This window comes from Nannospalax galili, unplaced genomic scaffold (assembly GCF_000622305.1).
Source record: "Nannospalax galili isolate Female #2095 unplaced genomic scaffold, S.galili_v1.0 scaffold191, whole genome shotgun sequence".
NCBI lineage: Eukaryota > Metazoa > Chordata > Mammalia > Rodentia > Spalacidae > Nannospalax > Nannospalax galili.
Genome location: NW_008331484.1, coordinates 2,883,473 through 2,904,123, shown reverse-complemented (window position 1 = coordinate 2,904,123; position 20,651 = coordinate 2,883,473). Strand labels below are relative to the sequence as shown.

Below are 20,651 nucleotides of genomic sequence, written 5' to 3'. Positions count from 1 at the left end.
CTCTGGGGATATTCTTCCTGTGGTTCTGAGTATATAATCACTGTTACTGGATGAGTGCATTTTCAAAAACATTTGGTGACAAGAAGGCTTTAATGTTAACTAGGTGGAAGCAGAAGTTATTTCCATTAGAGATATTTCCTACTGTCTTCAGTTGTGTGGGATCATGGATACCCATCATATAGAAAGCTGTAAGTTGTTATTACTGCAATGTGAACTCAAAAACTCATGTTCCAACACACTGGATTAAAGATGTATGATTCTTATTAAAAATCTCTTTCCAGAGAATTTTATATTTATTGAACATTATAAGTCCTGAAAAGTATTCACTATCTTTGTTTAAGAATCAACAGTAATTGCAAAGATTTTCAGCAGTTTCTTATGGAGTAGGTTAACAGTGCAGGATTCAGTAAAAATAATATGAAAATAAAAACTATATTCAAAGAGGCTGTAAGATCTAGAACATGCTATAAAATGGGTTTAGTAATTCCTTTTAGGTGGATCCTAGAGTCATAAAAATTGTGGGATGTCCTATGTTCACATCAGTAAAATATTACAACCTATGAATGTGTTTGAATTTGATTGTATCTTTTATGCATTTTGTATAGGAGAGAAATGGATTTCACAAGAATTCAACACAGTGATGCCATTTGCTGTGTTTTATTTTGCTATCAGCCTGTTAAACATAACATGCAAATAATCAAAAAGAAACATTCACATGACAGAGAAAACAATAATTCAAAAAACTTTCATTATGTAATTATGCAAATGCTTAATACTAGGTATGAATTCTTAGGTGTGTGTGACTTTGAAAATTTTGTCTGATATATTGAAAAATTATTGGTCTCAAAATATAAAATCTGTTTTCATCAAAAGAAAATTTAACATATCGAACTAATTTGGGTTAGGGTAGAAATATCTATTCATTGTAGTCAATGTTTTAAAGTTCATTAAATTAAAATATAGGGATCATGAAATGTGAGTGATTTCCATGAAGTCAGTAAAAAGACTTTGCATATCACTTGACCAAATAGCTATAGAAAAACTAAATTTACATACAAAGACTTAAGCTTAATGTTTTTTTGTCTGTTCTCATGATGAAATAGGCCTGCTTTTCATCTTTTCTTTTATTAAAATAAGTGGTAAATATTCACAAAACATTTCCTTCATTAATTAAAATCCCTGGAAGTAGTCGACAATAACAACAAAGGAAATTATGGAAGCTTCACACACATACATGAAAATCTTAATTTTGAAGTATTGCTCCAGAATATACTTCATTGTAACTGGAGTGAGAAGAAATTAATTAACGGTGATTTCATTTGCTACACGTAGACATTCGTACATGTCAGGGGGAAGACTGCCTTGGGTAAGGGGATTGCCATCCAAACGCAAATGCTTGATCTTGGAGTAGGATAATGGTCCCAGGATCTTGCAGAAGCTCTTAACTTCAAACTCTGCAAATTATAGAATAGAAAGTTAAATCATTTTCTTCAGTATACTGACTTGAAGTGATCATTTAAAAATTTCCCTCCGATTTTATCAGTTGTCCTACCTAGGAAGCCATCTTCACTGTATATCTTTGAAGGAAGCACCACTAGGGTTATATTTGAGGCTGTGAAAATGGCACAGGAGCATTTACTAGATACTAACTAGGGTAGATCAGGAAATACAATGGAATTTCTCAGAGAACAGAGCTTAGTTTATTTGAGGAGGAGAAAAACATTCAACAGATAGGACTTAGTAAGAAATATTTTGAAATTATTAGACAGTCCTGAATAAAGAGAAATTATATGAACAACATCATCATTAAAAAGATCATTCATCTGAAAAAGAGTTTTAACTAGATGGTTTCTGGAGAATTTCCCAGACATCACCGTAGGGAATCAAACTTTAAGGCACAAACTGACTCATGGGGTGTACATCTGAGCCAATGTTTTTCAGTGGTTGAAATGCTACCATATATGAAAACGCATCTGCATCTAGTTTTTAATAGTACCTGTGTGTCCATATAGGATCTATCAATGTTTACTTGAGTCAGTTTCAACCTTACCTTATCTGGTCTTTTGGTTTCCTATTTTCTTTCATTCTCAAACACTAGTTAGCAATGAATTGAGTGAAAACTCAAACACAGTGTGCTATCTTCTAAGATGCTTGCTTTAATAAGTCACTGTTATAACTCCAGAATCTTTCTACACTGCATCAATCTCTGAGAAAGTATGATGTGAAAAAAAGAAGATAGCTTTAGGCCTGTGTTGGCATGCTAACTCTGATATCTAACTGGTTGACCTTGGAACATTCAGCTAATCTCCATGTCTGCAACAATGTTTTGCTTTCAGTGAATTCCATGAAGATTAAATGAAGGTATTCAAAGCATTTACATAATATCAACATGCAGAGTGCCTTAACTAATTACTACTATCCTAATCATTTTTCTCTGTCCCAAATTACATCACATGAGGAAGATGAAGAGTGGTGGTTAGATTAAGTCTTAGATTTACTGGATTGAAATGCGAAGAATTGGTTTTGATTGTACACTGGAGCTCTGTATCTTTGTGTTCCACATTTACAGATTCAATGAACCATAGATCCAAGTTGCATCTGTAATTAGTATGCAGAATTTTTTAGTGTCATTATCCTTAAACAATATAGCATATGATTATCTAGAGAGCATTTTCATCTTATTGTGTATCATAATTAATCTATAAATGATTTAACATATAGGAAGATGTAATGCTAGAGATTATACATTAAAAACCATAATTTTCTTAAGATTATATGAAATTAAGATATGCAGTTATTGCCTGGAAAAAATAGCTTAAAGTGCAGAGCAATCTGGGAAGACAAAGTACTTCAACAAATGTCAAGAATAGGGAAAGAAAAGGTAACCACATTCCTCTTCAACTGGCCACTGTACACTGACAGTGTGGTTTCTGCCTCGGTTGAGCAATGAATGACTGTTGGCCCTTCTCCCACAGGCCACGTTTCCCATCCCCCACACTGGTTCTTTCCTCTTTCACTCAAACAGCATACACCAGCAAATATGCCACCATCTAAATCCCAGAGAAAGAAGTGACCTCATCCTTGTGACTGAACTCTGCCATCATATCTAATGGATTCCTTTAGCTGTCACACAGTCTATCTACCTTTGTCATTCTGGTCCATCAAAATACCTTTGCTGTAACCACAAAAGGGTAAAATGTCAGGCCATATAGTGCCCATAGTGAATTTTACCCTGGACACAATTGTAGAAGTTAAGCTATGACAGCTTCAATAATATACCATGTAATAATCAAAACACCTCCACACCCTGCTTTGGTGACTTTCAAAATACAAAGGAAAACATGAGGTTTGTGTTGACAGCCATGGTCTCCTTCATGAGAATATGCTAACCTAGGCATTACACAACATTGTTGCAAAATTACAGTGTAGTCACAATATTAAATATGACTCTTATGATAGCAATACCTTTATTCAGCATGACAAAGTGAGAAAACTTTTCATTGGATAAAGGTGTTCAATTTTAGTAGATGCTTTGTGTGTATTTTAAGTGCTATATATGTGAATTGATGCTTTGCATCTGATTTTTTCACTTATTGATGAACTGAAATGTTCCTTCCAAACTCTGTGAAAGAGTACCATGACAATGACATGTTCGAATTTCCTATGTGGATTTGAATGCCTAACTTGAAAAATGCTCTAAAGGACTAGAAGCCTGAATACAGATCCCAAGTAGATCAAACCACAATCCACCAGAAGGTAACTTAAAATATGGCAGCAAAAACGGAAGGGTGTAACTGTGGAAAACATGAAGGGAATGATTTTGTGAAAGATAAGGGCTCTGCAGTGCTAATTTTAATGAATATGTATTGAAAAATCTTCATTACCATCTTTCCTTCCTTACTCTCCCTTGGAAACCTCATGAAAGCAGAGTGAGGACCAAACACACACACACACCACAGCAGACAAGAGAAGAGATACTGGTGATGTTAGCAGAGTAGCACACTGAATCTCCAGACACTGGGGAAGACCATAGGAAGATGTCTGTACTAGATAAAGGGAAGTGATGTCTTAAGTACTGTGCTGACTACACCTCTTCTGAGCTTGTTCCTTCCTTTCCTGTTGATACTTGCCAAGAAATAAATGTAACACATAAATTTAAGTCATAAAGTAAACACTAACAGATCAATTTTAAGGACTAATAGCATCAATTAGCCTAGAATATTAAATCTAGAGAATTTTGATGTAAATTTCTGTGATTTTAGCTGTTCTTTATGTAGATGCCCTTAAGGAAAGCTAGAAAGAATTGCGTGGTCAGTGTCTGGATTTTGTTGCTTTTAATTCACTCTTTTTGAGTGGAGTCAGATGTAGCATTTATGTTGAACAGTTTATCCATTTAAATACTTGAGGCTATATCATCAAACATGGGCAGAACATTCTACTTACTTTCAAGTTGGTTGACCTCCAGGTAATAATTTTCAAGGTTTTCATTAACGGTTGGTATGTTCTTGAGCTTATTATAGGAGAGATCCAGCTCAAGCAGGGATGATATATTAAATGTATTCCCAGGTATTCCGCCATCAGCCAGTTCATTGTGAGATAAACGCAGGTATTGCAGCCCACGGAAGCGACTGAAATATTCATCTGGGATGTTGCTGATCTTATTGTTGTCCAGGTAGAGAGTTAGAAGAGATGCTGGCAGATTAGAAGGTAGCTTGTTCATCTGATTGAAGCTCAAGTCAAGGTACTCAAGAGATTTAAGACCTTTCAGGGAAGCTGAGACAGCATCTTCTTTGAGCTGATTATGCTGAAGGTGGATGAAGGTCAGGTTTATCAGTCCATCGAAGGAGCCGAGCTTGGTGATCTTGTTATGAGTGAGCTGTAGATCCTGCAGAGATTTTGGAAGTGGACTCACTGATTCTGTCAGGTTGTTGTGGTTTATATGCAGTTTCTTCAGCTGTTTCAGTTTAGAGAAAACTTTTCCTTTTATCTTGGAGTTTTCTAGAAGATTGTGATCTAGAATGAGCCACTGCAGATCAGTTACGTTCTCAAAAGCTTTTTCATCAATGTGGTCAATCTGGTTGTTTCTAAGGTAAAGATACTTGATCCCAGCAGGCACCATTGGAACCCTTTTGAGCTTCAGATCATCACAGTACATGGCTGTCGGGTAGCTGTGGGGACAGTTACATTCGGGTGCACAGTTGGGTGATAATTGCCCATACATAAAGAGGGGGGCATCATAATCGTAATATTGGCCACTGGCACCACGGATTAATGCCAAGACAAGAGCAAATGCAGGTAAATTCATCTTGAGCAACTGCTTTGATTCCTAAGCAAAGTGAAAAAAAATTATTAAAAAATGTAATTTCAGGAAAATGCTAAATTCAATAACCAAAGCACATTTTGTTATATTTCATTTTCAGTGCTTCTAAATCAAGGGCATGCACTTGATTTAAGCTTCTATTTTATCCTTACCCTGTGAGGATAAAGGCGAGTGTCTACACCTGTGGGTGGAGAGCAGGTTGCAGGTACGTGCACATGCGCCCCCTTCTGGCATACTGACATAACTGTTCTGCTTAACCTTTTATTTATTTATTTATTTATTTATTTATTTATTTATGTATTTATTTATTTTCCACTCTTCAAGTTTTATTTGGTGTATTATTTGGCTTGACACTGCAGTTGCATTATTCACATAGGTCCTGCCTTCAATAAATGCTATCCTGCAAGTCAAGAGGTGACAACCATACATACCCGCCCCCGTGTTAGAATACTCCATAAGAATATTCCTCTAAACCAGAAGAATTGAAAATTAGAAGAAAAATGTAAAGTATTCACTGTGCTGTGCCATTCAACATCATTAAAATGTCTCATTAAAAAGATCCTAAGTGGGAACACGGTCAATCTGCGGCTTTCTCTGGAGGAACCTATTCTCGCTACATGTGAATTGGAAGGAACAAGGAGATGTGGGGCACACTCCCTTCAGTGGGCCTTATTGTTTTTGTGGATTCTGAAAAGGGAGGACTGAACTCTTAGTGTGAACAAATATTTAGATCATTTCAAGTTAAACATTTTATGCTTTTAAATCCATTGCAAACTGTACTCTGAAGTTAATATTTAGTAAGTTAATTTTAGAAAAACAAATCTTTACCATCAGGGAAATGTCAAATACTGCAAGTTTTTAAATCCAGAAAGAGATCCAAGTAGTGGAAAATTTTTTTCCAGCTTTTAGAAACTAAGTTCTTCTCTTTTTCAGTAACTCATAAGTTCTCTGCCTTCTTTGTACCAAAAATAAGGTGACATGATTTACTTCTTTAAATTTTAGTGTCCTCCTCACAGAAGGGAAGTGGGGGACAAGTATGAATGAAGGAAACACTTTCGTCATCATCAACATCATCACTGTGATTTTCTTTCATACAAGAGCATGAACCATGTATAAAATAGAAATGTAAATTTGAAATTTGTAGCATTTATTTTCTCACATGAACACATTTTTAAGGTGAAGATCAATATTACTTCATCTTTCATAGAAAGCCTTAGCAATTTAGGGAAAGGAAAACTAAGTCAGGATTTATAGAGCAAGAGTTATGGAGGTTGGTATTCCTGTGATAAAAGTACTGGAAAGAGGATCTGCATTCTAATGAATATTTTTCGGTGAGTAGTATAGAACAGACTTTTGCATCACGTACTTTGGAATGATTAGGAATTAGGAATCATGCACTTAAATATATGTAGTTTCTCTTACTTGGTATCATAAGAAAGTTTATTCCATGAAACATGAAAATCAGTTTTTAGAAAAGGAATGTTTCAATTTCTAAAATCAGATTCTCCATATTTTTAATAAATTATCCAACTTGATTATGATGAAAGTTTTAATTTAATGCAGTATTTGGTCATAGCTACTGTAAAGCATTAGGCTCATAATGACAGTAAGACAATTCTCATGTTATAATATGTTAATGTTGTATAGGTTTATCTTGATTCATTTATAAGCTTGGACTTTATTTTAAATTGAATATGAAGAGTAACAAAAACTTTGTCCTTATTTTTGTCAGGGTAAAAGCTAGGACTCTAAATTCAAAGAGAGCTTGTGACCATATAATGCCTCCACAGTAAGGAAAAAGCACGCTGTTCTTTTTCCCCATATTTTTCAAATACCTGTGGCTATGGAAGAAACACTTTTTGCAAAAACGAAAATTATTTCTCAGACTTTCTTTAAAACACATTCCTTAAGGCATACATCCAAAACCCCAAATCTTTAAAATGAGCAAAACAGAAAGAAGCAATCCATTCCAGTATCTGAGTCCTTTAATTAACATTTTGTACCAGAACATTTATTCAAATTGTAACAACATATTTATTGCATATGTGGCACGCAGCTGGCAGTGACCTTGTTCCGCTCCAATACTAGGTTTCAATAATTCTAGCATACATAATTAATTAGCATAAATGGCAAGCTTTTAAAATGTCATACTTTTTACAGTGTCTTCTTTATTTTCACAGCCTAAGCTTGAAATATTTTAAGCTTCCCTGGCCAATCAACATGGCACACACTGAGAAATTTACCTCAAATCCATAAATGATTGAAAGCATATTAAGCATATGTGAAAATAAATGTTCAAAATTGTGGATTTGCTGTTGAACAACTGGTAAAGTTGTTCTGCTTTTGTCCCTTCTGATCCTGTTATTATTAAGCACTGTCCCAAATACTCAGCATCCCCTGGGCTACAGTTAAGTAGCACTTACCTTACTGTCTTGACACTGCTTTCGTTAATTTCTTAAACAGATGCACTATGGACAGGAATCCACCAATATGTGCTGTAAACTCTGTCAGGATGGAACTGCCTGCCAGATTCTTAGTGATACAAGAGCTGAGGCGGATGGGGGACCAGCCCAGTTACGCCAGTCTCTGCATGGAGTTATGTCATTGTGGGGCTTTTGTGGTGTGGCATGTGAACACACTGCTCTCTAACGAAGTGCAGGTGGACAGCCAGCTCATTCCCTATGGAATAGGAAACAGAGATGTGCTTAACTGGCTCAAATACCAGGAGAATTGAGTCCTGTTGCAAATGAAGCGACTCAGTGTGAGAATGTTTCTCTTAAAACTTCTGTACTTAGTGTCTGACACAGCAGTTAAGTGTGATTTGTTCAGCCAACTACTCTGCTCATGCAAAGATCTCATAAATCACAAAGAGAGCAAACGATCTCAGCAAAGTAAATGCAAATGAGCAAACTCAAAGGAATTCAATTATTTTGGTTCATGTCTCTTGGAATGTATGTTTTTTCTTGGAACACTTAATTTTCATCATGAAGATAACATTATTCTGCAAAATACGAATAGTTCTTCATAGATGTTCTGATACAAATGATAAATACAAACATTCCCACTTAACTTCTCTTGAGGAGGAAACTCTTTTTATGTTGCTCAGATCTGGAATTGCTCAGCAATGTCTTGCCTGTTTCTCATTTGTGGATTTCCTTTAGGAATTCATTCCAAGGCTCACCCTGCAGATAATAATCTATAGTTTAATGCCAAAAATAAGAGAAAATGAAAATACAAATATATTCTAAAACTATCACAAGTTACTAATCTTTTGATACCACATGCCTGTGACTTTTTTCACAAGTGGAAGTTACTCAAAGTTGTGATTTGCAAAGACCTGGCCCAAGAGGTCTTTCAGCATGAGTTTCTGATGTGTTCTTTTAGCAAATGAGTTATCTATTCAAGCCCTTACTTCTTTAATTTTTCTTATAACAGCTCAGCTGTATTTATAGTGTCTTTCGATTTCTTTCACTTCAAAATACTCATATTTGTGAAAACTCTTAGAACAAATTGCCACATTTTATTTTCCTTATGTATTAACTCATACCTTTAATCTTGGGTGACAGAGGCAGGTGGAACTCTGTGAATTCAAGGCCATGACATGGGTGCACTTATACACATGTAGGCATAAATAAATAAATAAATAAATAAATAAATAAATATAAATAAATAAATAAAACCCAAAGATGCAATCCAGTTGATAGAGTGCTTGCCTAGTATACACAGAGACTTAAAGTCCTGGGATAAAGTACTGGGGAGTACCCTGCTGAGTTGACACATCCCTGTTATCCCTGCGTTCTAGAGTTGGAGGCAGGAGGACCAGGAATTCCAGGTTATCCTCAGCTACAAAGTAAGTTTGAGGCCACCCTCAAAAGACCCTGTCTCAACAAACAAGCAAACAAACAGAAATTAAAACACTGAGTATATCAAAGTTTAATAATGAGACCCAAGGAAAATTAATTTCTATGTTACTACTAAATTCTCCTTAAAAAATACTAGAGTGTCTTAGTTTCATTGTAACAGCTGAGAAAAAAAAAAGATAATCCTCTTGTATGTAACTAATGGAACTATAAATGATTATAAGTAAATTCTGTTATTATTTTAAGAAAATTGTTGGAAGATGTCAGGTTTCAAATAAAGAAAATAAATGAGCTTGCGAAGTATTAGGAAAAAGGAGAAATAGAGGAATCAACTATGATTAAATGGCCTTGATGGAAAATATTTAACAACCCTAAACATAAACTTTGAGTGCATCAAATTCTAGAATCTGGCTTCTTCTTTGAAAGATACCACCTATTTATATTTTAGAATTTTTCTCTATGAAGCAAAAAATACATTTTTATTCCATAGATTTTAAATGCATTAAAGTGGATTTAGGTCATTGGAAAGCAAATGGGATCAATAAATACATTTAATAAAATTAGTGGCCTAATAACAATTCACTAAATAACTACATTTTAAATGCTAATTAATAGTAGAAAGGATGGCTTTCAAACCAAGTTTTGCCAAGCAACCTATGAACCATTGGGGGAAAAAAAAAAAAAAAAAACAGGCTTCAAAAAATAAATTAATTAATTAAGAAAAAAAACAAAACAAAAAACCTCCAAATCATTCTGCATTGCTTCCTTCTCTTTCAACATCTTATAAGAAAAGTATATTTTAGAAATAAATAAAAAGTATGCTGTTCTCATTAAGAGATTTACATTTAAAAAATCCAGACTTAAACAGAGAAGCTTCTCTTTACAGTGAACAGTAGTGAAGAAAGAAACTCAAGGCCGCAGACCATCAGAGGTGACTGTGAGCACAGCCCTAGAAGAGTTACATTTACCATCCCCTTTAATGCTCAGAGAACTTCGCAGAATTGGAAGAAGGAAGTACATGAGAGCCAGAAGACAAAGTGAAGGGCTACAAAACATCATCCCTAGACTGGATACCACTATTGTCGTTACTGTAACCATTAACCCACATCAACTTCATTTACCCACGACAGCTAGGTTCACATAAGACAAGCCCTATTGAAGGAAGGAGGACGGCTAGTGATAGACTATGGGAAAGCAAGACTCATTGTGTTTACTGTGCATCCTCTGCTCAGCCCATTAGACTTCAAGGGATAACTCCAAATCCAGATTCACACAGATGGCTCTGGCTAATCTTGGTGGATCACAAAACAAAAAGAGTAGATATGGAAGTGAAAGAGAAATTTGTAAAGAAGGAGGGTGGAAAGGGGTGGTCAGAGCTGGGAGGTGAAAATGGTTGTATGCAAGGTGTACATGTCTATGGTGTGCACTGATTGAATCGGGATTAGCATTTTTCTCCTATTTTTCTTCTTTATGTTAGGACCATTTGAGTTCCAATCCTACAATATGTAAAAGGCTTTTATGTGAAGGTCAGTCACCCCTTGTGCTATGGAGCACTGGAAATTATTTCTTCTATCTAATTATATTTGGTTTCTAGCAAGCTGTTTTCCTGCTACCATTTTAGAGACACTGTGGAATATTACTGAGTCATAAAAAAGAATGAAGTCTTTTAATTCTTCTCAAAACTGATAGAGCTGGATTATCCAGCTGTAGCAATCCAGGAAGGATGGCACATGTCCTCTCTCATGCCCTTGTGATTCCTTAATTGTAGGTTAATAAAACCTTGAAGGCAGTGGATGAAATTCCTTATGTTGCTCTCCTCCTTGTTTCCCATCACTGCTTCTGTTCTGTCACCTTTTCACACAAACCTGCTCCTACTTCAACAGGTTTATCAATTGTCTCTGTCTGAAAAAAGCTTCTCACAAATCAACAGTTCTTAAGGATCTGACTGCAGGCCTCTTTATATTCATTAAAAGTCATTAACATTTTGAGAATCACAAGGATATATGTGGGATATATCTGTTGGACTCCATGGCACTCAAACTAAAAACTAACAAAGGTAGTTACGTCACACATTAAGATAGCAGTAACAGCCCTGCGTGGTGGCGCACGCCTTTAATCCCAGCACTTGGGAGGCAGAGGCAGGCAGATCTCTGTGAGTTTGAGGCCAGCTTGGGCTACATACTAAGTTCCAGGACAGCTGGGGCTACAGGGAGACCCTGTCTCAAAAAGACCAAAAAAATAAAAAGATAGCAGTAACAAATGCCTTCAGTGTTAACAGACAACATTTTATGAAAATACCTGCATTTAAAAATTGTTAATTAGAAGTATAGCCTATTCAAGAACCCTGCTATGTGTTTGTAAATTTATTGCAAACATCCCTTAATGGGTCATCAGCTTCTGTGTTCAAGTCACTGCAATATGTTACACTGGTTGAGTCACTTGAAGACTTTACTCCATACAGGTATTTGACTGGAAAGCAGGTATACTAATCTCCTTTGATAGATTTGAACAGCCTTGTTAGATAAAACACGAAAATGCAATGAACAGTAGCTGCTTAAAAGTAATTTTGACTCAGACCCTGAAATTGTATCAAGGGTCAAAAGAAATAAAAAGAAAGAGGTGAAATCAGATCAAATAATGAAATGAAACTCTAAGTGCTCTCATTTCCAAAATTCTGATTTTTCACTTAAAAGTTCAAATTTTTCAAGACATGTCAGTGTTTTCAGCATGAAAGATACACTTTTGTTCAAATACTCTAATCTATCCAATGGTGGTGGTGGTGGTGGTGTGTGTGTGTGTGTGTGTGTGTGTATGTGTGTGAGCTACACTTTAGAACATTATTTATTTATTTGTATGCATGTTTTGCCTGCATGTATGTAAGTGTGGCCTGTCCTGCAGTGCCTGTGGACATCAGAAGAGGACATTGGATCCCCTCGAACTGAAGGTACAGAAGGCTGTTACTGCCATGTGGGTGCTGGAGCCGAACCTGGGTCCTCTGAAAGAGCAGTCAGTGTTCTTAACCACAGAGCGATCGCACCAGCCTCCATCTGTCCCACTTTTAATTAAAAATGGATGGAGATCTTATTGGATGTGGTGGTTCATACTTTTAACCATAGCACTTAGGAGGCAGACAGGTGTATCTGTGAGTTTTATTGCCAGCCTGGTATACTAGCTAGTAAGTTTCAGGCCAGTCAGGACAACATGGAGTGACTCATTTAAAAAAAAAAAAAAAAAGAGGGGGACTCCTAAGATGTGAACTCTGATTTGAGGCTGGAGAGATGTGGAGAACCTGAGTTCAGTTCCCAGAACCCACATCAGACAGCTTAGAACCACCTATAACTTCAGTTCCCAGCACCCACATCAGACAGATTAGAACCACCTGTAACTCCAGCTCCAGGGTATCCAACAGCCTCTTCTGGACTCTTCTGGCTCCATATATGTGGCATACAATCGTGCTCACCGCACATACATACTTACACATAAAATAAAATAGTAGAGTGCTTAGCCAAGCCTGGTAGCACAGGGCTGGTTATCCCAGATAATAGAAAGCCAGGGAAGCAGGAGTACAAGCTCAAGCTCAGCCTGGATCATCACGTAAGTTTAAGGTCAGCCTGGACAAATGAATGAGACCTTATCTCAAAATACAAGTAAAAAGTGAGCTTCGGATACAGCTTAGGGACAGAGTACTTGGCACTGAAGTGCTTTCTTTGTGACTTTGAGTGAACATATGTGAAATTCTTAGAGGAATTCTTATACAGAGCAGGCATTCGATCAACACTTGCTATTACTGTTTTGGAGGTCCTTTACCATCAGCATATTTGAAAGACACAGAAGACAGTGCCCAGCATTAGATGTTGTTTGATAAGGCACTTAGAATATGGTAAACATTCACTGATTTGTTTTGTAGCTGAACCATGGGAAAGAGTTTCATAAATGCACACTTAATAATTATATTAACATTTGTATTTTTAAAAGTAAAAAACTGTATGTCAGGCATAGTGGTACACCTTTAATCCCAGCAGAATGGAGACAGAGGCAGGCAGATCTCTGTGAGTTCAAGACCAGCCTGGCCTACATAGTGAGCCCCAGGCCAACTGGGGCTACAGGGAGACCCTGTCTCAAATAAATAAATAATAAATAAATAAATTCTAAAACCCAATGAATCCTCACAAACGTTATGAAATAAAGCAATCAGGAAGCTATGAAAGAGAACACAGGATGATCCTGACCTCCAGTGGTTCACCTCATCACCGCTTCACCTATGGTGGTATGGAAATAAGGCACGAGCTGTTAAGTTAAAGTATTCAGTTATTATTTTTGTTTTTTTATTGCTATAATGAAATAACTAATGCTGAATACTTTATTAAGAAAAGAAGTTTCTTGGACTGGAGAGATAACTCAGCAGTTAAGAGTACTGACTGCTCTTGCAGAGGACCCAGTTTCAATTCCCAGCACCCACAGGGCGGCTAACAACCATCTGTAGTCTGTAACTCCAGTTCCAGACACCTTCTTCTGACCTCTGCGAGCATTACACGACATGAGTGCACTTACACATGTGCAGGCAGTACACCTGTACACATTAAATAAAAAGTAATAAACCAAATTTTTGAAAAAAAGAAGTCTCTTAACCCACAGTTTTGGAGGTTGAAAGTTGAAACGTGGGCACTCCTGGCTATGGAGCCTACGATAAGCACCCTGTTGGCCAGGTCACCACACAGTGACCATGCAGAACTGGAAACAGCAGTGTACTCAAGACATCAGGTTCCTGGGGTGGACTTGGTCTGTAGCACTCCATCTCTTGAGAACAACGCAGTTTCCTGATATAGTCACATTAAACCCTTGTGAAGGTAAAATCCTAATGAGGTTCCTAAAATTACAGTGCCAGTTCCTAACATGCCCTCCAAACAAAACCATCTCTAACTGGTGAATGTTATGTTTTCACTCCGGTTTCCCCCAGAGCCCCACGTTTCAAAATTCCAATCCTCAGGTTGCAACACTACTTTGAAGCATGTAGACTCTTTGGAAAGTGGGTCTGGCTGGTGGAAGTGGGTAACTAAGGGTAGGCACTTGAACGTGTGTACTTCTGGTTCCTGCCTCTATGTCTGATTCCTGGTCCCTGACCGTGTGAACAAGCTGCTGCCCCCTTTACACTAATGTGAATGGAGTCACTCTGCCTGTTCTTCTCCATCATGATAGACTGGGAGCCTCAGAAATCATAAGTCAGAATAAACTTTCCCTCACTTAAATTGCTTCTGTCAGATATTTTGTTGCAGTGAAGAGAACTAATGCCATGAATTCAAGTTTTCTTTGAAAATTTTCATTTACTCCTTGAATGAAAACCTGATCAATTGTTTAGTCATCAATGCATACATGAATATCTCCAGTAGTTTCTGTGAACTAAGACACATGCTCTCTAGGTGAAACAATGCAAATAGTCATGCAGTTTGATGCTATGTGACCACACCTTCACCAGGAGGAAGACGATGATACTGGGAGATGGAGAGGAGAAAGTCTTCCCAGCCCTGGGTCATGAAAAGAGGTTTCACATGATGGAGGGAAGATCAAGAGAAGCTTCAGAGGGTAGAGTGAGCTGGAGTTAGTTCAGAGAGAAAAGTCCACAGTTCCATGGTGGCAAAGCTCTGTCAAATCCCAAGGGAATGAGGGAGCCTCCACTTTGGGAATGACTGCTTTCTGTAGCTGAATGTGTTAACAGAAGGTCTGTAGTTACACTTGAATAGAAATCATATATTTTTCTTCAGAATATCTATCATGGTTCAAAATACACCACTGTCCAAGGAACTAAATTAGTTAAAAGTTTAACTTTGTATAAATACTATGTAAGTTTAAAAACACTTTTAATCTGTTTACAAATGAACACTTTCCAATGCGTCTAACTGGCATATCCTCATAAAAGTATCAGGTTTTAAAGAAATGGCTAATTCTCATGTGTGTTTTCAGTACCAAGGCAATGGAGCATGTTTTTAAAATGACCTAATGTTGACTCATTATCAAATAGTTTCCACTAAAAACAGATTTGTTTCTACCAATAATTGGTAGATGCTCTTTTTATTTCAGTGTTAATTGTTTGCATCCTGAAAGTTAATATGTAGCTAGGCACTGCACATACCCTTCCTCTTTTGTATTTGCACAGAAATGTAAATTGCATGATGAAGTTGTTAATACACTTAGCATGATACACATTTTCCAGAGGACTATGGTTTTCTCTGAGAGCCAGAAGGGCATTCAGAAATTACCTCTGGGTTTTTTAAAAATATAAGTTAACTTGACTTATTCATAAGCCACAAAGACGTTTCACAATAATTACTTCAATATTGCAAGCCCTAGTGCATTTTTGAGTTTCCCTTGTGTAGAATAGGTTTCCTGCATACTCACCCAAACCTATTATGTTCCAACCCAATTCTGATGCTTCTGTGCAGCAATAGAATAGAACCTTGATGTCAGTAAAAATCCTTCTAACTTTCCAAGAAGAATATTGGGTGGATGTGTTTTATTGATCTTGGCAATGATTTGTTTCTTTAAAATATTTCTCTTTTTTTCAAAGAAAGCAGCATTTTTTAAATTTCTTTAGTTAGGATTTTCAATATATGAAAAATTGAGAAAAGGTAGTGATTTTTTAAAGTTGGACATAGACAAATTTGTTTATGTGGTTTATAGACAACAGGTATTTAGATTTCCCTAGAAGTTTCTGATTAAGTGACCAAGAGAACCACATTCTAATAAATAGTCACTATTACTAAGGTAACTGGGGAGTGTGAATTTAAGCTATATTACTTTCATTGTTTTTACCTCTTTGCATAGCAGAAGATCTATTTATCCTATGTTCGAAATTCTTAGGTCAAGAAAACACAGAGCTCCATACTTGGCAGTATTCAAATGATTTCTTCCTGATGACCTCAGAGTCTATCACCCAGGTTTCTTGTATTTCTTGACACTGATTGATAAGCACTTTTTAAGTGCTGTGTATTTTCAGTTTTTATCTGAAGACATTGTCTTTGTCTTATTTAGTTTTAATGAAAAACATGTAAAAATAATGGAGGAAAATCAGAAAGCCTCAAAACAAATGGGAAGGTTACCTGTTCTCTCCACAAATAATGCAAATTTACAGAAAGATGTTTAAGGATTCAGGGTCTTTAAGAATATTTCTATTGTTCAGACATGAGTTCAGGAAAGATTGGAAGTTAGTACAGAGTATTTATTTGTCTCATGTTTTCTACAAATGTATGTATATATTCAGATGTTCAGAAATAGTTTTTTCTTTTCATTTTTAATATACTCTTCTTTCAGTGAACACTGGGGTGTACAATTTGGCAAGTATATCCTCAAGTCTGTGTCAATCATGTGCCTATCAGTGTACCATGAACAATCAAATCTGCACTTTGGTGGTGACTTGGCAGTAATAGGATGAAGGACAGAGCGTCTGGATTAGTGAGTGAAGGGGACCAGGGAACGAGGGCAGTTCCCACATGTTTCCTATCAAGTCTGTAACAAACTGGTCACATCCAGAGAATCTGGGATTAACTACCTCTTTTAGAATCACTTGAGTGGCACACTTAATCCCATCATCTACCTTAAATCCTTCCTGTTGAAGAATGTAATACGGTCACAAGATCTGAGAATTAAAATGTAGATGGATATATTTGAAAAGCTTACTCTGAGCTACACTGTTTCCAAATACCTCATGGAATTATGAGTTCATCTAAGTAAAATATATAGAGATGTTTGTTTGGAGGACACTTGGCTCTCTATAGTCAAGACTTCTAATATGCTTGCTAATACACTTTAAAAAAATAATCATAGCCACACACATAAAATTTCCCAATTCATAAACCCCCATTCAAGAGGTTTGACATTTTATTTTTATGCTTTTAATATTTTTGTAAGGAAGGTGAATTGAGATGTGGTTGGTGTTCAGCAGAGTTATTCAGCCGTTCCATGTCCAAATCACTAAGTTAATACATTTTCCTTTGGAAGCATGGAAAATAAAATTATAATGGATTTATTATGGACCTGGTTAATGTCCTTTCTGGGAATAGACTTTGGAATAATCTTAAAAGTACCTTGGGAATGTGCTTGTGGGTATGTGGATTGCTCTTCCCCGAAGTGATGCTGTGGGGTAAATGGGCCAACAAGAGTGAGGACGTAAGTGCAGAGAAGGCTGCTCGTATTTGTTTCTTCCATGAAGATGACTCAGTGGAACCTTGAGATGAATCATGACTTCATTTTGTCACACTGGAAACAAGAATAAAGGCGAATATCTCTGTAACAAAACACACCGTACTTGTGCTAGATCACCGATTACAGCCATTGAAAACTCTCCCAATTTCCTAATGTCATTTTGGCCCCGAACACTTTCAGGTTCAATATTAAACTCGCCACCATCTGATCATGTTCCCCATCATATTCCCATCACTCTGCCATCTCTTGTGTCATTTTTACATGTCCTGTGTACATGTGTTGTGTTGACACACTCACACACAAACCGTGTGAATGGGACAAGAAAGCACAGAGGAGCTGTCCCATTACTTTTAGACAGATTCACTTCCTCAATTGTCACCATTTATCTATTCTTATTGATATCCACTATGGGTGAGTACTCTGGTGTACACGTTTTTGGACCTTCTTTTAAAAGAAGATATTTTTTAGGAAGACAAAGTAAATATTCTTTGAATATGGTTAGTTTGTGTCTAAGTTTGAAACCAATGTCACCAGTCCTCAGTACAGTTTTCTGTACTTCATGTGGAAGAATATTACAAAATGTGGAAAAGTAGAAGTAACACGGGCAGAGGGCCCGTGTTGAGGAGAGATCAAATATGAATGAGAGTCCACAATCCCACACTCCTGTCCACACACAAACCTACCGTAAGCAAGTAGAAAGTTGACCAGGATGTGACTGGGTGTTGGAAGACTGTAACTCCAGTGCCCCAGATTCAATCTGGTCGTCTGAATAGGTTTCAGTTTCCTGAGTAGGACTTCACACATAGCTTATTTAAATCCTTTATTCCTTAACAGATTCATGACAGTGACAAATTCACCCGTTTTCCATTCTTGACAAGGATAATGATGACCATTAACATTTCGTTGATGGTTTACAATATGGAAAATTCTTTTCTGGACTGATGAGAAGGCCCAGAGGGTAAAGATGCTGCTTGCTGTTCACACCTGGAGACCTGAGTTCAATCCCTGGAAGCCATGTAACAGTGGAAGGAGAATATGGGCTCTACAAAGTTGTCCTTTGACCTCCATATGACCACCATGGCACACATGCCCACATATCATATACACATACACTAATAATAATAATAACAACAACAAAAGTAAATTTTAAAATAAAAAATCTTTTCTACAAATTACTTCATTTGATATTTGTTAAATTCCAGTAAAATGAAAACAAAGCCCACGTGATATCAAGCCCCATTACAGAGCTTTGGTCTCTGAATTTCAAAAATTTTCAGGTCCAGTACCCTGGGTTCTGTCTCATGTTTCCCATTTTCCTTGTCCTGGTCTAGCAGCCCTGCTGACCTCACCCCTCAGCTCACATCAGAGTCTTATCCCATGAAGAACATGTATGATTCACTCTCACACATGATCCCCAGTTCTGTCTGTGCTTTGCTTTTGTGCATCACAGCTCGGTATTTTCTTTTTGTTTCCATTTTTTATTTTGTTTTCTGCCTACTTTCCCCAGGTGTATGCATGTGTGTGTGAGCCTCCTTTATTTCATTCCTTTTGTTTTTAAAGTCATACCCTGTACTCATCTCCAAGATTATTTTAATATTTCATACGTGCATACAATGACAATTATGCGTTATTGTTATCATATTCACCCATTATCCTTCCCTATCCCCTCCCACTCCTGCAGACGCCCTTCTCCTCTTCTAATCTCCCTCCCACTCCTGGGCCTCTTCTATGTGTGTGCCGGTAGCCACAGAATCTGTCTTCATGACTGCAGCACCCATGTTAAATCCAGAAGATGGCCTTCCAGGGATCTTGTCTATCCTTGGCTTTTACACTCTTTCCACCGCTTCTCCCACGGTGTTCCCTGGACCTTGGAGGAGGTGATACAAACCTGCCCTTAAGGTCTCGGCACTCAACAGTCACTTATTCTCAGCACTTTAGGAGTGTCTGCATTAGCCACTGCCCACTGTCAAAAGAAGAGTCTCTGACACCCCACACCTGCCTTTATGCAGTTGTCTTCAGATTGGAACCTCCAGCATCTCACCCAGTGCTCAGCCCAGGATGGCAATCCAAATATTTGGAAATAAATAATTAAAGAGTGGAGCTTAATGTTGCTGTGGAAGAAAGCATTATACACGCCAAAGCATCTGGATTTTATTAGAATTTCATGATTTTTTTTTTTTTTTTTTAAGAATTGAACTACAAGGAGGTTCTCTAGCAATGAATCAGGGTCTTGGGAGACATTGGAATTTCAGAACTTCACATGTCTCAGTCCCAGTAGCAAGAACTTCAAAGTCAAACTTTTGCATCAAAGAACTGTTAACATTTCTGATTGTTTTGTTTGTTTATCTGTGTTTTGTTCCGGGAGACAGAATCTCCTAGGACCTAGAACGGCCTGAAACTCACTGCAAAACTTAAGCTGAAATCAAGCCCCCAGTGATTCTCCTGCTTCAGTCTAGTGTGCAGGGATGACAGGAGTGGACCTTTGCTCCCAGCTACAACCTCTCCTGCCTAACTAATTTGTATTTCAAGAACTGTCAGGTTCTAAATCTTACAGATCTAGCTGGTTCTCTTTGTTAAATTTTAACACTCTTAATGATGACGCTTAAGTTGCATGTAAACAATAGAAATATATGACTTGAGGAAGGACTGTGGTATTAGTTTTTTTACTGATTTGTTTTCTTTTGCAGGAAGAGCAATCATTTAACTTCTTTGATCTTCTGTGGTCTCTACCATCTGTATCATTTTAATGAAGTTAATAAAATGTTAATAACCATCATTTCGGGGGACATGATGGCTCAGGGAATGAAGCTCTTTGTCACACAAGCATGAGGACTTGAGTTTGGATGGACTTGCCTCCATGTCTGTTGGGGGGAATGAGACAAGAGGATCCCTGCGATTTGTGGACCAGCAGGTCTAGTTCAACCCGTGAACTCCAGGTTCAGTGAGAGATCCTGTCCCAAAAGGAAATATAAGATGGAGAACAGGTAAGAAATACACTGGGTATCAACCTTTCACCTACACACACATATCTTCCCATGTATGTGTACCTGCACTAACACACCCATGCATACACACACATATATGCACATACACAAATATAATTAAGAAAACAACAATAAAAATAATAGCAACATATGCTCTGGTTTCTCTTCATATCTAATAAGTCTTTTACCTTTCACTAAAGATTTCTGTGGAGAACAACTCTAAGTCTTAACTCAAGTATTTGAGGTCTTTTAAGAGCAGGGATAAAATAATAGTAAAATGACATAAAAACC

At 37.1% G+C, this 20,651-nt stretch overlaps 1 protein-coding gene and 1 non-coding gene across 2 annotated transcripts; one reads left to right on the top strand and one right to left on the bottom strand.

Moving 5' to 3' along the window:
• Positions 1 to 641: 641 nt before the first annotated feature.
• Lum (lumican) lies at positions 642 to 7,981 on the bottom strand. Its single transcript, XM_008823919.3, has 3 exons — positions 7,744 to 7,981; positions 4,444 to 5,326; positions 642 to 1,454 (listed from the first exon to the last, which is right to left on the bottom strand). Exons 2-3 carry the CDS (start codon positions 5,303 to 5,305, stop codon positions 1,300 to 1,302), a joined length of 1,017 nt encoding a protein of 338 aa, XP_008822141.1. The 5' UTR covers positions 5,306 to 5,326; positions 7,744 to 7,981; the 3' UTR covers positions 642 to 1,299.
• Positions 7,982 to 20,510: 12,529 nt separating this feature from the next.
• On the top strand, positions 20,511 to 20,623 carry LOC115068616. Its single transcript, XR_003847949.1, has one exon. It is a non-coding gene; the product is annotated as a U5 spliceosomal RNA (small nuclear RNA).
• Positions 20,624 to 20,651: the final 28 nt, after the last annotated feature.

Excerpts from the sequence above, each read along its gene's own strand:
- Lum (XM_008823919.3), bottom strand. The coding sequence starts at position 5,305 with ATGAATTTACCTGCATTTGCTCTTGTCTTGGCATTAATCCGTGGTGCC. Across the intron at positions 1,455-4,443 it reads GGAGGTCAACCAACTTGAAA|AGTTTGAAGTTAAGAGCTTC; the intron begins GTAAGTAGAATG and ends TATAATTTGCAG.